We start from the raw sequence: 16,989 nt of genomic DNA, 5'->3' as shown, positions 1-16,989 counted from the left end.
ATCAGACACCATGGTCAGAGCATCTTATAGAAGAAAGGGTTTATTTAGACTTAGGGATCCAGAGGAATAAGAATATGCATAGCTGCAAGTGACAGGCAGCAGGAACCGGAAGCTGAGAGCGCAGATCTTCAACTGCAAACATAAAGCAGATAGAAGTGGCATGAGCCGTTTAATCCCAAAGCCAAAGCCTGCCTCCAGTCACTAGCAAGGCTGCTCCGCCCAAACCTCCCCAAACAGTGCCACCAACTGGGTTAAAATGCCCATGGTTTTGGGGGGACATATCTTATTCAACCCTCTCATAGTCTGTAACTCTAGTTTCAGGACATCTCGTACCCACTTTGGGCCTTGTTGGGAAGCAACAGTATGTGTATATATGGGAGCACTTACATATACACATAAAAATAAGTAATCTTAAAAAAGGAAATATTTTATGTGCAATTGAGTACTTATATTGAAAAAAACCATTTAATTTTCTTCCCAAGATCTGCCCTTTTTTATTTTTAAAAGTATTAAAAATATTTTTATTTATTCATTGACCGTTTCATGCATGATCATATTCACCCCAAGCCATCCTCTGACCGTTTCATGCATGATCATATTCACCCCAAGCCATCCTCTTATTCCCCATAGAAATCCCCCAACAGGTCCTTCTTCTCCCTCATGTCCTTTCTGTTTGTAAATTCACTGATGATTCGTGCTGCCTGCTGGTGCATGGGTACAGGACCTCCATGGAGAATGTACAGCCTACCAGCAGCCACATACCTGAACTATCATCATCATTTTGATGGTTTTTGAGACAACATCTGTGATGTAGCCCTGGCTATCCTGTAACTTCCTATGTAGGCCAGAGTGGCCTGAAACTCACAGAGGTCAACTTGCCTCTGTCTCTCTCTTTTTTTTTTTAAATATTTTATTTATTTATTTATTATGTATACAGTGTTCTGTCTGTGTGTATGCCTGCAGGCCAGAAGAGGGCACCAGACCATTACGGATGGTTGTGAGCCACCATGTGGTTGCTGGGAATTGAACTCAGGACCTTTGGAAGAGCAGGCAATGCTCTTAACCACTGAGCCATCTCTCCAGCCCCTGCCTCTGTCTCTTAAATGCTGGGATTAAAGGCAGGTACCACCATAAATTAATAGATTCTAGAAAGTTTTTCTCTGAAGCATGTAAATAAGTGTGAAGAACAAACTGAAAATGATATAAAGACCCATCACCCAGAGTTAACATTCTAATCTATTAGATTATCTTATTGTTTCATAATAGTTAAAAATTATTTATTTTGTATGTATGTGTGTGTGACACAGTATAAAGATGCATACCACATATGTGCAGGTACCTTCAGAGGCCAGAAGAGGGAAACCGGAAGAGGTTTGTGAGCCACCTGACATGGATGCTGGCATCCAAACCTGGGTCCTCTGCAAGATCAACAACTGCTTTTAACTGCTGAGCCATCTTTCCAGCCTCCGTAGTATTCAATGTATGTATATTTATGTGTATTTCTAATGTATGCATAAGACATTTTTCACTTAGGAATCTTTTTGAGACAGCATCTCACTGTGCTGCCTATGTTAGTCTTGAATTTCACTGAGTAGCTGGGACTACTGTTGAAACCACCACACCCTGGTTTTAATGGAAACAGGATTTTTATTAATTTTTGGTGGTACTGGGGAGTCAGTGCCTCTTTGAGGCCCATGGTAGGCAGCTGCTCTGCTATTGAGCCTTAAGACAAGTTTAATGTTAAAGTCTTAGAACTTTTTAAAGAGAGGTAAACCGGTAGTCACATTTAGAGGTTTTGTTGAAGATAGTATAAAGAGAAGGGTTATGTAATTTGTTTTACAAATGCTAAGCATCCAGTTTTTGTCAAGCACTGTTTGCACATCTGTAAAGTAAATATTGACGTCCTTGAGAAGTACATATTCTTTCAGCAAATAAGACACTAAACAGTAAAAATTGAGAATTAAAAATTAAGACAGGAAGAAGTGAACATTTAAAAAAGCAGGAGATTAAAGGAGTAACTCATGGTAGATGTGTAAACTGACTGCAAACACTTGCCACGGGTGGGGCTGGCATCTAGAAAAGGAAGTCAAGAACACAGCTGGAGAAACACTGTAAAGCTGGTTACCGGGCCTGGCCATAGGCCGCACTCACATCCTGTGGCTTGTAACTCCCTGTAACTAGCTCCATGGGGATCTGATGTCTTTTGCCTCCTTGAGTGTGGGCTCCCGCGCTCAGGCCCACCTCTCCCCACATGCACATAACTAATGTAAATTTAAAGAAGCAGCGTGTGACAGTGGCGATGATGTAACACGGCCTGGTGTGTGCCAGTCCGCCACCGTGGCCACACCCACACTCCTTGTAGGTCGTCTAAGAGCTGTACAAAAATCAAAGAATGAGGGATGAAGGTAGGAACGATGAATAAGCAGATTTGTTCGCTTTTTAGTGTGTTAGTTCCTAGTTCTTATATATAGAAGTTCTGTCCCCTAAAAGAGTGACAGTACAAGTCACTTTCTCCTGTTGCGTTTTAAAGACTGTGTAGAAGCTTAGGGGGAGTAACATTCCCATCAGATCATTAACATAGAACTAGCATAGAGTCAAGTTTTCTCTCAGTGCTAGCTATGGTGATAACATTCACATTTGTGTGGAAACATCATAAAAATAAAACATTCTGGTTTAAGAGACATACTCTGAAACATGGTGCATGTTTTGATAACCACAAAACCCAGAATTTTCTGCTATGTTCCCTAGTGCTAAAGATTTCAAAACCCCTGAAAAAAGTTTCATTGTCAATTGTTCATTTCTTGTTTTCTGAGTGGTTCTTTGCTGGGGTTGACAGCCTCTGATATAGTTGACAATAGTGGCATTGAGAGAACTATGAAGTGTGTGTTTGTTAGCATCTCTCCCCCACTTTTTCTTCTTGTCTATTTTGACCTATTGGTTGTCCTTTGACTTGTAAGAAGTTTGTGAATCATTGCATGATATGTTTCTTCTCAGTCTTGATCAAGAAAGTGTTTTCCAAATAAGTTATATTACTGTTTAATGTAAAAATTAGCAAAAAAATGTGTTCAACATCTAAACATAGAAATAATCTATAAAGAAATCAGGGAAAAGGTTTGCATTGTTGGATTTCTTATGTATGACACCAAAAACAAAGGTAATAAAATGACAAATAGGGGAGCTGGCATTAAAAGTGTTTGTGTATTGAAGGGCTTGTTTACTTCTTACACAGTGAAAAATGATGCTCCTAATGGGAGAAAACATACTTCAGTCCTATACTAGGCAAGGCTTGATATTTGAAGTGTGTCAGTACCCCTATAACTCAACAACAGCAATAGAGTTTGATTAAAATGAGAAGAGTGCACAGAGAGATGTGCAAATGGGCATACAGTGCAAGAAGAGATGCTCAGTATTACTAATTCATAGAGAAATGCAAACCAGAACCACAACTTTGTGCACTCTAGGGTGGCTGTGTCAAAAATAGCAAACAGCAGGTGTTATAGCTATGAGAAGTCATAGGAACCCTTGTACATTACTGGTAAGTACACAGGCTTCAGCATCTGTGGAAAATGGTTTAATACTCAAAAAGTCAGCGTTCCTGCAGTTCTTCTTCTGGTATGTACCATATTAGATTTGGAGCCCAGAGGAAAGAGACAAGGCAGAAAGGAACAGAGTTAACCTCCACACATGATTGCATTTATTAGCGTGCATGGCAAAGGGGTCAGCTTAGAGGGGTCTGCAAAGGGCACCCTTTATAGGTGAGGGGCTTTGGAATGAGGAACTTGATGCAGCTCTGGGGGCCCTGTGCAGCTCTGTGGTCTTTCCTTTGTGAATTGTTTCCTTCAGGCAGGGCAGATGCTGTTTTAGCAAACATTCCTGTCTGGGCTGACCAGTGACTGTTGAACAAAGTCAGCTGTAATCTCAGAGGAATTCTGTTTTTACAACTAAGGCAATCTGTCATACTCAACTAAAAGAAGAAACACAATTAAATGTTTCTTAACAAGTCAAGACAAGGAAGCGATTTAATTGTTGTTAATGGGTGAGTAGGTAAACAAGATGTGGTGTGTAGAAGCCATGGGGCACTATCAGCCTGAGAAGGAAGCAGATTTTATACTTCTATAGGACATGCCAGTGTTTAAGACATGCAGTGAACTGAGTCAGTCACAGAAGACATGCTGGATGATTCTACTTATGTGCTGCTCCACATTGTCAAATTCTGACAGGAAGTGAATAAGTGTTGCTGAGTGCTGTGGGTTTCATTTTGTCAGGATAAGAAGGCTCTAGAGATATAATAAGATGGTGATCTAGTACATGACAGTAAAAATATAGTTACTAAGCTATTTTTGAAATGGTAAGTTTTATATATATCACACCAAAAATGAGACAGGTGAACTTCTCGGAAGACCTCTCTGTCACCTACAGGATAGTCCATATAGACGTTCTTCACTGAGATTCTTCTCAGGTGATTTAGGTTTTGTCAAGTAGGCAGTTAAAGCTGACCATCATAGCTACACTGTCCTTGTTGCCTCCAGGATGTCTTTATTGTTGGTTTGATGAAACTGTCATGTATTTAGTGTTTCTTATTATTTTAAAATATTTTATTCTCTTTATTTAAAATTAAAAAGAAGTTTTTTTGGGGGGACAGGTTCTTGATATAAATAGCCCTGGATGGGCTTGAATTAGCAGCAATCCTCCTGCTTTTGCCTCTCCAGTACTGGGATTACAGTCATAAGCATTTTTTAAAACTAAAATTTATATTTTGTTTTTATTTATTGTATGTGTTGGTGTGTGCATGCTCTAGGATGTGTGTGTAGGTGAGTCATTCCTCTCTCTCCATCGCTGTGGGCCCTGTGGATGGAGCTCAGATGGTCAAGCTTGGCAGCAACTGCCTTTATCTGCCAAATCATTTCTGTGGCCCTGACCAGGACTCTTCTTACACTAATGTTTTAGGTTAGAATAAAAAGCAGTAGGTTTTGTCACGGTGTCATCATGCATTTGTGTCACTGTACATTGCTCCCATTCTTTTTCTCCCCAGTTGTTTTATCCCTGCCCCCGTAGCTGATCCTTCCCTCAATTAGTTCCCCCTTTGGCTTCCCATTATCTGTATTTTGTTACCCTCCCTGTTTCCCACTGATCTCATCCTTCTTCACGTTTTGTGATTTACATCTGTGCATGCATGCACTTGTACACACATGCTCACATGTGTTTACACACATGTAATTTTAAGTTTCTGCATAAGAGAGAAAACATGTTATTTGCTTTTCTGAGACTGACTTAATTCATTTAAGATTTCCAATTATATCAGTTTTCTTGAATATGTCAGTATTTCATTTTTCCTCATGACCCCATAAAGTTCCATTTTGTACATCTGTTGATGGAAGTCTAGTCTGTTGACATTTTTGATTTTGACAGTACAGACATAAACGTGACTGCACACAGCATTTCAGCATTGTTGACTTAGAATCATTCAGATGTCTATCCAGTAATGGTTTAACTGGGTCATATGGTTATTCAGTTTTCAGTTTTCTTTAATTACTGTATCTCTGTGTGTGTGTTTAAGTGTGCTCATGCACGGGTACTTGTGAACTTGTTATTACACACAGGGAGGTCCAAGGAGTTGGTTCTCTCCTTCTACCTTGTATGTCCTGGTGATTGAACACAGGTTGTCAGCCTTACCAGCAGATGCATTCGCCTGGTCATCCGTCTCAGTGGCTCTATTCTCATGTTTTTGAGGAAGATCCATGGCAAATAGCCGGGCAGTGGTGGCACATGCCTTTAATTCTAGCACTCGGGAGGCAGAGGCAGGTGGATCTCTGTGAGTTCGAGGCCAGCCTGGTTTACAAGAGCTAGTTCCAGGACAGACACCAAAGCTACAGAGAAACCTTATCTCAAAAAAAACAAAAAACAAAACAAAACAAAATCCCAACAAATTGGTTGTACAAATTTACATTCCTGTCAGCAGTGAGTAGGAGCTCTTTGTTTCCCACCCCCTTGCCAGCATTTGTTATTTGTTTCCTTGATTTTATCATTTTGAGTTTGATGAGAAAGGATCCTTAAATTTTAATTAGCATGTTTTCATTGACTAAGAATGTTAAACACACACTTACAGGTACCTGTTGGCCATTTGCATTTTTCTTCTTTTGAGAATTGTTCATTAAGTTCATTGATTCATGTATTGACTGGATCATTTGATTTTATTGGTGTTTTCATTTTTCAGCTTTTTATCATATTTATCAATCCCTTGTCTGGTGTATAGTTGGCAGGGATGTTTTCCCCATTCTCTAGTCTGTTTCTTGAGTCCAATGATTATTTCCTCCGCTATTGGACTCCTGTTCAGAAGTCCTGTCTCATGCTTATATGTTGATGAAAAGTTTTTCATGTCTTCAGCGTTTCATCCATTTTGAATTGAGTTTTCGGAGAGAGAGAGAGAGAGAGAGAGAGAGAGAGAGAGAACAGGTCTGACTTTGTTTCTCTACACGTGGAAATACAGTTTCCCAGCACCGTTCATTGAAGAGGTGGTCATGTCATTTCTCCGATTTATGTTTTTGACAGCTGTAGCTGTGTGGGCTTATTTTTGGATCCTCTATTCTGTTCCAATAATTGCATGTCAATTTTTGTGCCAGTACCATCCTGGTTATGCTATGATGGCTTAGTATAATTTAAAGATTATTTGATTTTGGCCTTTTAACCTTTCCCCCCCTTTCTATTATGAATGGAATTTCTCCCTTGTTTCATTCTTGCCAAGTTTGCTATTGGTATATAGAAAAGCTACTGGTTTTTTTTTTTTTTTTTTTTTTTTTTTTTGGTGTGTGTGTGTGTGTGTGTTCTGTTACTTTGCGGAAAATGTTCTTTAGGTTTAAGCGTTTTCTGGTGGGTTCTTTAAGGTTTTTAAGTATAGGATCATGTTGCCTACAAGTAAGCATCGTTTCCCTTTTTCATTTCCTATCTGTATCTTCTTTTTAAAATCTTGTATTGCTCTAGTCACGACTTCTAGCCGTGTAGTGACTAAATGAAGCGAGTGGGCACCTTTGTCATTCTAGATTTCAGAAGAAATGTTCTGTTTTCCCCATTTAGAATGTCACAGGCTATGGGTATGTCATGCATAACTTACTATATTGCGTTTTTTTCTTTTTGTTCCTCATTTCTTCTGGGATTTTGTCATGAAGAATGCCGGACTTATGGGAAGCCTCATCTGTAGTGATTGAGATGATAATGTAGTTTTTTTGCTTTTAGTCTTTTTATGTGCTGAATTATACCTACTGATTCACATATGATGAAGTGAACTTTATGGCAAATGTCATCTTAATGTGTTCTTGAATTTGATCCATTAGATTTTTTTGTGTCTGTATGCATGTATTCCTTGTGTGGTGTGTTGTTTGTGAGTTTACGTGTGGAGTCTAGCAGTTGATATCTCTGTCTACATCTGTTGTTCTCTGCCTTCTTTATTTACTGTTTTTGAGTCAGGATCTCACACTGACCATGGAGCTTATTAATTGGCTAGACAGGTGAGACAAGTGAGCCCTGTAATCTTCTGCCTGCCCCCCTCCCCCTCTGTTGGATTTCAGATGTGTGCTGCCACACAGACATTGTGTGGGTGGCGTTATACTCTCTCTGTAGGAGTATACAAACTGAAAGCACAGTATGCTAATATAAAGTACATGGTCATGGAGAAGTCTTCTGTTATTCAGGTAAAGCTTTCATACTCAGCATCGATGAAACTGAATTAGAATCATGAGATCAGGTTGTGGAAGATCTTGGTATTTGAAAGGAACAGCTTCCTTTAACAGCCATTTAGTAGCCTCCAGGTTCCCTTGAAGATCATGTTCAGTTTTTAGAAATGGTACAAGTAAACCCTTTTTTTTAAAAAAAAAAAAAAATGTCATTATCTTTTCTTCTTCCTCCTGTAAGACTGGGATAGGGACTCTGGGGTAAGGGTGGATGCTGAGGGGTGAGAACCTCACTATGTTGTTGTTCAGGCTGGTCTCTGTTGTAGTCCAGCCTCAGTGGGGTTCACACATTCCAGGGTAGGGGGTGTGTGGATTAGAAAAATTAGGTAGGAGGAGCAGAGATGAAAGAAACACAGAGACATAGGATAGAAGTGGGAGGGCGATCTGGTACATACTGAACAGGCCCGTGTTTATTTTCCATTGCTTATATACCCCAATCCAAAAGGGGGGGTGGAGAAGGCAAAAGGCTGCCTTAATATGACACAAGGTAAAAAGAAAACAGTGATTTGTTTCTATACTTGATACATCAAGCCACTATTTCCTGAAGTAAGCATTCAGGTGTTTTAGGCAGGACATGCAGTGACTACACCTTAGACCAAGTATCCTGTGGGCAGCCACTCCCTGGGTCAAACCTCCTGTCTTTTCCTTGAAGGAATAGAAATAGGCTTGAATTCTCTGACTTTTGATTAGGGTGGGGTGGACCCACCTCTGTGGGCCATCTTAGTGTCCAGAACATTAAGTGACCACACCCTAGGTCAGGGCGTCTTGTTTGTAGCCACTCCCTAAGTCAGACTTCCTGTCAGTAACTTTCTAAATGGAGGAAGCGTCAGCTCTCTGACCTTCAGTCAAGGTGGAGCAATCCACTTCTCTGGGCTCTCACAGGTCTTCAGTCCCTAGCTCGAGGGGTCATCTCGCAGCAGCTTCCTAAGTAGCCGGGGCTACAGGTTTATGTCCATGTACCTTTCTTGGAAAAGGATTTATAGCAAACTTAAGAGTCATTTCCTTTTAAATGCTTTTCTCTAGTGAAGAATCATATACAGCTGAATGTTGTCTAGTAACATTATGTATTTCTCTTCGCACAGTAGGCTAAGTGCTAGGAGGAGTCTTTAAAGAATTAAAACTTTTCCCTTTAGAAGGCTTCTTGATGAAGCAAAGTCACTTTAAACTAAAATGTAGAAACTTTCATGCTTTCTTGAGAATGTATTGATCACAGAAGTCTTAGTGTTACTAATGTTGAGATGAAAACCATGACCACAAACAACTTGGAGGAAAGGGCTTATTTGGCTTACACTTCCATATCACTATTCATCATTGGAGGAAGTCAGGACAGGAACTCAAGCTAGGCAGAAACATGGAGGCAGGAACCGATGCAGAAGCCACAGAGGGGTGCTGCTTACTGGCTTGCTTCCCATGACTTGTTCATGTCATAACTGCCTCGTTGAATATTATAATAGATGGAGATACAGAAGAAATAAAGAGACATTGGATAGTACCAGGAAGGCAACTCAGTGAATACTGAATCTGTTTGCGTCTATTTTCCATACACTTACATACCCCAGTACAGAAAGAGGGAAAGAAGGCAAAAGACTGCTTTAACGTGACACAACCAGAGTAGTTACTTGCTTCAATACTTGAGACATTAAGCCAGTATTTCCTGAGTCAAGCATTTTGATGTTTTGGGCAAGATGTGCAGCAAATACACTTTAGACCAACTGTCCTGTAGGCAGCCACTCTCTGTGTCTAATCTTTTATTTTAAAATGAAGGAGCTGGAGTAGGCTTGAATTCTCTGACCCGCAGTCAGGGTGGAGCAGATCCACCTCTCTGGGCCATCTTAATGTCCAAGAAACCAAGTAACCACACCCTAGGTCAGGGTTTCTTGTTTGTAGCCACACCTGTTGTCAACAACTTTGAAAGAGTAAAAATAAGCTCAAACTCTCTGACCTGTAGTCAAGGTGGAACAGACTCATATCTGTGGGCCTCCACATGTTCAGCCTGTGGATCCCACAATGGGCTGGACTATATCACATCAATTACTAATTTGAAAAATGCCTTAGAGGCTTATGCATAGCTCAATCTTATGCTCATAGAGGGGTATTGTCTCAGTTGGGATTCCCTTCTCTCAGATGACTTTAGCTTGTGTCAAGTTGGTAAACTAGTCAGCACAACGAGCTTTCTTCATAGAAACTGTATATATTCACACACACACACAAACAATATTTGCTTCAGATTTGTAGTTTTCCTTCAAATTCTTCTTTTTTTTTTAACAAAAGCCTCACAGCATTTATTGTCACCTGTTAATAAATAACACAAGGGTCATCAAAATGAAGTGAAGGTAAATAAATGTTTTAGAAGCACCATCTCATCTCCGTTCAGATTGTTTTCTTGACTTCGTTTTATGAATCTGTGCCACGTTGTCTAATGTGATGGTCATATGCTCATCAAGGCCAGTAGTCTGTTGGCACACTCACTTGCTCTCACAGCCACATCTTCGTCTGAGATAGACTGCCCGGACCATCACTGTCTGCACCCTTGACCCCAGCCATTGCACACCGTGGCATCCATATTGACCATATGAATCTGTGTGCTGCCTAGTGTCTGAATAACACACCAGTAAAGCTACTTTATCTTAAGAAGTAATTTCAACAAAGTTATACACTTACATTTTTTATTGTAGCCCAATTCTCAATATAAAATTTACTTCAGATATACAGTGCAGTGATTTTAATATATTTATAAAATTGTGAAACAAACACCAAAATCTAGTTTAGAACATTTTTCTAATCTTCCTCCCGGTCCCTGTGAGCAGTCACTCTCTGCTTCCACCTGCCCCCTTGTCTTCACCAAACCTTCTTGTCATAGGCTCTGTCAACACCCAGTCAACTCTAACACATTTTCATCACCAATGTTAATGGATTTGTAAAATGGTGTTTCAGGTGTACAGGTGTTTTGCTTCAGTGTGTGAGTCAGATTCAGACTTTGAATCTGTCTCATTCCCACCAAGAACACTCACTCAGTATCATCAATATTGATTCTCTGTAACTTGTTGGTATTTATTGAAGCAATTCACTATAAAGTCTATTGCCTTTGTTAATCATGTTCTCATTTTTTTCCATGAAAAGTATACTATACAACTGGTTGAGACTGACCAATAAAAATATTATCCACTGTTGAATCTTCAGCCCTATCCTGGAATTTTGATTTGTTATAAGAAAGATTGAAGAGTAATTTAGAGAACTGAATGATCTGGGAGAAGCAAACACCAATTGCCTTTTATTATTTTTATTTTTAATAGCAAAGGAGATAGTTTATGAAGGGAAAGGTACTGGGGTTCTGGAGGTAAGCCATGATGTCACTGTGGCCTGGTTCTAAGAGTGCAAGGGAGAGAAGAGGTCATTTTTGGTTATAGATAGGGAAAATAAAATGATAGGTTATTAGGAAATCAATGCAAAAAAAATTGAATGCCCCTTACCAAAAATCCTTGATATGGGAAGTATTTCATTGTATTTCTGCAAGTTATACCAGTTGGATGTTTCTAATTTAAAAAATCATAAATGTGAAATTTTACAAAATCTGGAATTTTTAAATTTCTAGATCAGAGAGAGTCAACTAGTTTTTCCCCCTTTAATGTCAATACAATATAAGGTATCTTCCACTTTCAATCCCAGCACTTGGGAGGCAGAGGTATGTGGATCGCTGTGTATTCAAGGCCAACTTGAACTACATACTAAGTTGTAAGTCAACTGTTGTTATTGTGAGAACTTGTCTCAAAAAGAAAAAAAAATAGGGAGGGAAAAGGTAAAAGAAAGTACATATGTGGTCATGGTGGCGTACATCTTTAGTTGTAGGTGGTCCCTGTGAGTTCAAGGTCAGCCTGGTCACCTGGTCTTAGTAGGGATTTCTAAGCCATCCAGGGCCATCCAGTGAAGCCTATCTCAAATTTCAAGTTTATTTTTAGTGAAAGTATATGAATTTTTGTATTGAACAAAAGATACAGTTTCTAGAAATGTAGAAAAACTTCAGATTTTAAAGAAAGTTGTCTGTTTTCTTTTTATCGTATTTTGATTGAAATCTCGTTTCTCCAAAAACTGGGTTGGTGAACAAAGCTCTGTGGGGGAAACATTTGTTTTGTGCTTAAAATGCAGAGCATAGAATGTCTGGGAGTGTGCTACTATTTAAAACTAATCCCCTTCCCCAGTACTGTGGGATTGAACACACCCTTGTGCTTGCTAGGCAAATGTTCACCACTGAAGTGCTTCTCTCTCTCTCTCTCTCTCTCTGTGTGTGTGTGTGTGTGTGTGTGTGTGTGTAACCTTTGCTCATTATGTAGACCTAGCTGACCTCGAAGTCATAGGTATCAGCTTGCCTCAGCCAACTTAGTGCTGGAAGTAAAGGTGTGCACTATTATGCCTGGCTTCAAAATATTTCTTAGTTTTATTAGCACATTTATAATTAATATTAGCACATTTGTAATTAAAGGGATATGTTTAGATGTTAGGTATCAATGTGGGAAATGATTTCTTCTAGGGGTGAAAGCACCAGCATTTCCAGTTATATATATTCTTTCTTTATCTCCTAGGTGATTTACGAGATGCTGCTCTCCATAGGGATGCTCATGCTGTCTGCCACACAAGTCTACACCATCTTGACGGTGCAGCTCTTTGCATTCCTGAACCTGCTGCCTGTAGAAGCAGACATTTTAGCAGTAAGTGTAATACAATTTATTTATGTCTAAAAATATCACTTAATGCTTTAAAAAAGCCATGAATGGTGGATCTTATAATGTATTTATAAACATGCTGAACTACATAGTTACTTGAAAATTGAGTGAGTCTTATTTTCTTTTGTTTGCTTAATATCCAGCACAAATTTCTTGTACATTTAAGTGCCTTATAAATGATGTGTTTGTTCCTGAGACTATGTGCCCATACCAACATCCTTGTGTTTTATGTAGAACCTTTTGTTTTGTTTTTGAGACAGGGTTTCTCTGTGTAGCTTTGGAGCCTGTCCTGGAACTTTCTCTGTAGACCAGGCTGGCCTTGAACTCACAGAATAAAGCCATCACCAACCAGCTCTTATGTAGAATCTTATTGGTTTCTTTACTACCTGGTATCTTTTATTTCCTTTTTTTTTCTGAGGCAGTTCTTGCTATCATAATCCTGGCTATCCTGAAACCCCGCTGTGTAGACTAGGTCGACCTAGAGATCCACCTGCCTCTGCCTCCTGAGTGCTAGGATTACTGGAGTGTACCACCTCACCTGGTCTCTTTCTTTCTTTCCCTCTTTTCCTTTCTCTCTCCCTTCCACACACCCTTTCCACCTTCTCCCTTACCTCCTCCCTTCCCCCTCCCCTCCTTTCCTTCTTTTTTTTTCTTAGCAAACACCATGCTGTTGTGACTGTAGCAACATTAAACATGGATGTGCCAATGCATGTTATTTTGTTAATTACAGTTGAATGACATCATTTTAGTTGATCCCAATTTGCCTTTGATTTCATTGTTTGTATTTGTCAGAGAGGATTGGTTACCTGATGGTCAGCAGGGTGAGTGTCAGAATCACATAGTAAGAAGTGGCAGGGATGGATAGATTATATGTAATGGTAGTCTAGAGCTTTGGTAACAGCGTTACAAGGTGAGTTAAATTCTTGTGCATGTGGTAAGATGACCTTGAGCAAATTACTTAACTGCTCAGTCCACAGTTACCTGACAGTGAAAGTGGAAGTATAGTTGTACCTTGTGATTTAAGAGCCAGGGCTCTGACTCCTGCTCCTTCCAATGGTGTAAATGGTGTAAGCTGTTTTAGTAGTCTGTGTTCATCATGTAGAATGCGGGTGATGTAATAGTTTATGTTATATGGTTGTAAATGAATGAATACCTGTCTTCCAAGCCCTGATGGATGTTACAAGTACTGTTCAAGAGAGAGGTTTTAGTTCTAAAAATTTAGTCATAAAAGCAATCCAAGAACACTTATTTGTGGCTTCTTCCATTTCCTCATTTTTAAAGCATACGTTTTAAAGTGCTATCTTTACACACTTGTATTTTCCCTTGCTCTTTCTGCACTATTCTAAATCAATTTCTTCATTTTACATTGGTGTCTTTGGGAAGGGTTAAATGACCTCCTAAGATTCAATGCTGAGTTGGTAACTAAAATAACGATACTTTAGGAGATTAAATGTGAATTGTCTTAGTTGATTTGAAAACACTTTGTGTGGAAAGTATTTTATAAATTGTTCTGAAAGTGTGAACTACTGTTGCGATAGGAAGTCAGTGTAGAGCAGTTACCATGTGTATTTGGTGGCTCACAAGTACGATTTTGGGCTGGGTACCCAAGTCAACAGAATGAATGATTGTCTAGTGAGAAGAAACGGGAAAGCTGGGTATATGCAGAGACATTCAGGCACTGGGTCACCCCAGTCCTGTGCTCCCTGCTGTGTTAGCCTGAGCTCTTTTTTTTTTTCCTTTTTTAGCTTTTCGAGACAGGGTTTCTCTATGGCTTTGGAGCCTGTCCTGGAACTAGCTCTGTAGACCAGGCTGGTCTCGAACTCACAGAGATCCGCCTGCCTCTGCCTCCCGAGTGCTGGGATTAAAGGTGTGCGCCACCATCGGCAAGCTAGCCTGAGCTCTTGTTTGCTGCCTGCATCAGCTTTCACTGTGACAGGAGCTGAGGGTGAGGCCAAGAGACTCGGCAGCTGGCAGCTGTCCTGATTGAATGGTGCTTATTCTGTAGGGGAGAGAGACAGGTCTGTGCCTTGGCATAGCTATGAGAATAATGTTGCTGCAGTGCTTCTTATCTCATGCCTCTGGCAGATGATGCTGGAAGAGCAGGATTGTCCAGTAGGTGATGGATTCAGGGTAGCACACCTGTCCCCATGGATATGTGACCTCTATGATTTGTGAATCCCAAGGCTTACTTGATGTTTACATCTTTTTAAAAGGGTCTTATTTATTTTTATTTTATGTGTATTTGTGAATGCCTGCATGTATGTATGTGTTACATAGTACGCATGGAGGCCAGAAGGAGGTGTCAGTCTTCTTAAACTAGAGTTAGAGGTGATTTTAAGCTACTACGTGGGTGTTGCTAGGATTGGAACCTGGGTTCTCTGAAAGTGCTCTTAGCCTCTGAAGACTTTTCTGCCTTGTGATTACTATCAAGTAACTCCTTTACTTTGTAAATATGTTTTCTATTTATGACTTACAGCTTATGAACAACTATCTTAAATTCTGCTATAGCATAGATTTCATCTGCGTTACAAAAGTTACTTGTTATTCTTTGCTTTTTTCTATTATTCTTTTTTTCTCTTGTTTTCCATATAGTAGATTAATTTTAAACAATACAGCAGACTTATTTCACAGTTAGGTCAGTACTGCTATCATCTGTGAGCTTTTTTGTGGTGTTGGAAATGGAACTCAGGGCTTCATGCCTGCTAGGCAAGGCCCTACCACTGAGCTATGTCCCCAGTCTTCTTGTTATCTCCTAAAGCACACTCTCGTTTATTATAGTAGAAGACTCAATACTGTAGCACAAGAACCAATATCTGTATGGAAACTGGAAATTGTTTGAATAACTTGGGCTATTGAGATGGGTAAAGTGCTTACTTCACAAGTCTGAGACCTGAATTCAATCCCTCAAACCCACATCAAAGTGGACGTGAAGAACCATCTCGACAAAATTATCTTCTGACCTCTGTATGTCTTTATGGCATGTGTGTACCATTCTCAACAATAATAAATGAAATCAAAATACTTAAATAGCTTTAGCTTTCCCTATTATGTGCTCCGCTGAATTTGGTCCTTAAGTCACTGGTTCTCAACTGGTTGTGACCCATTGTGGGGCAAATGACCCTTCCATAGGAGTTGCCGAAGACCATCAGAAACACAGATATTTATATTGCGTTCATAACAGCATCAAAATTACAGTTATAAAGTAGCAACAAAAATGACTTTATGGTTGGGGGGGTCACCACAACACGAGAAACCGTTTTAAGGTGTCATAGCGTCAGGAAGGTGGAGAACCCTTGTCTTAAGTGTTCTTTTATGTAAAAATTGACAGTACATCAGAGTTTGAGTTGATGTTACTGGGAAGAAATGTCATTTTTCATAGCTTTCACCAGAAATCCTGTAAATTTCTTCTATTAAATCAGACCCTTAAAAAATAGAGAAAATAAAAGGGAACTCGTCTGCTGGAATTATATATCAAGAAAATTTGTTGCCAGGGAATTATCTTTACCCAGAAAACAGTAGATGTGTAATGTTACCGAATTTTTGTTCGTGTTTGATAGTACATGAAGTCAGAATCAAATTTAAGTGGTTTATGTAAATTATTTTTATTTTTGCTATCTTAATTGATGCTCTGTTTCTATTTTGTGATATGTTTCACTAGTAAAGCAGAATTACAGAAATGATAATTTATGTGATTTAATAAACTTTAAACTGTAATATATAAATTGATTTTAACTTGATTCTTTTAATTTTATATTTAGTATAATTTTGAAAATGCATCTCAGACATTTGAGGATCTTCCAGCAAGATTTGGCTATAGGCTACCAGCTGAAGGCTTAAAGGTGAGAAAATACTAACATAGAAGATTTATAACATAGATTTAATAAGGTGTTTTTAATGGTCATTTACTGAGTGAAAACATTTCTTAGTATTTATTATCATAAAAACTGAAGTACTCATTTGGGAAGATGAAGTTATTCAAGTCATTGTGTGCTATGCATGCATTCTTATGCAGGTATGTATACATGTTTATGTAAATACTAGTATATACAATAAAGCTGTATTTAACACTAATAGAAACTTGCTGCTTGAACCCTGCCCCCATAATTTTTTTCTCTATCAAGTTTTCTTGCTGATAGGGAAAGATCTTCGTTATTACTTTCAATGATTTCTTGGTTTTGCATTATCATGAAATGCTATGGATATTGAACATTTTAACGTTTTGAATTGTATATTTAGATCTTTTAGCCTATTACTAACATTTGCTTCCGTGATTTTTTTTTTCTTTTTCTTTTATTGTTTTTGTTCTTTTTGAGAGGGAATCTCACTATGTAGCCTTGGCTGACCTAAAGCTTGCTGTATAGAATAGGCTGGTCTCGAACTCACAGAGATTCTCCTGCCTCTGCCTCCTGAGTGTTGGGGTTAAAGACATGCATTACTGGTCCTTGCTTAATCAATGTTTTCATCCTGCTGAATATATCTCTATAGGGTATGTCTTGAAGTGTAAAATTGCTTTCTTTGTGACATAGCATGTTTTAAATTTTGTTATA

At 39.1% G+C, this 16,989-nt stretch overlaps 1 protein-coding gene across 2 annotated transcripts in view; it reads left to right on the top strand.

Moving 5' to 3' along the window:
• The window catches only part of Rnf13 (ring finger protein 13), an 80,636-nt gene that overhangs the window by 14,182 nt on the left and 49,465 nt on the right, over positions 1-16,989 (top strand). Inside the window, exons 2-4 of one of the 2 annotated variants that reach the window (XM_057757250.1) lie at positions 1,336-1,480; positions 12,302-12,427; positions 16,201-16,281. In XM_057757250.1, coding sequence (XP_057613233.1) covers positions 12,314-12,427; positions 16,201-16,281 — 195 coding nt within the window. In that variant the 5' untranslated portion in view covers positions 1,336-1,480; positions 12,302-12,313. The remainder of the gene's footprint in view (positions 1-1,335; positions 1,481-12,301; positions 12,428-16,200; positions 16,282-16,989) is intronic. The other variant, XM_057757251.1, reaches the window with a different exon arrangement.

This window comes from Chionomys nivalis, chromosome 24 (genome assembly GCF_950005125.1).
Source record: "Chionomys nivalis chromosome 24, mChiNiv1.1, whole genome shotgun sequence".
NCBI classification, from domain to species: domain Eukaryota; kingdom Metazoa; phylum Chordata; class Mammalia; order Rodentia; family Cricetidae; genus Chionomys; species Chionomys nivalis.
This window is presented reverse-complemented; position numbering and strand designations above follow the sequence as displayed.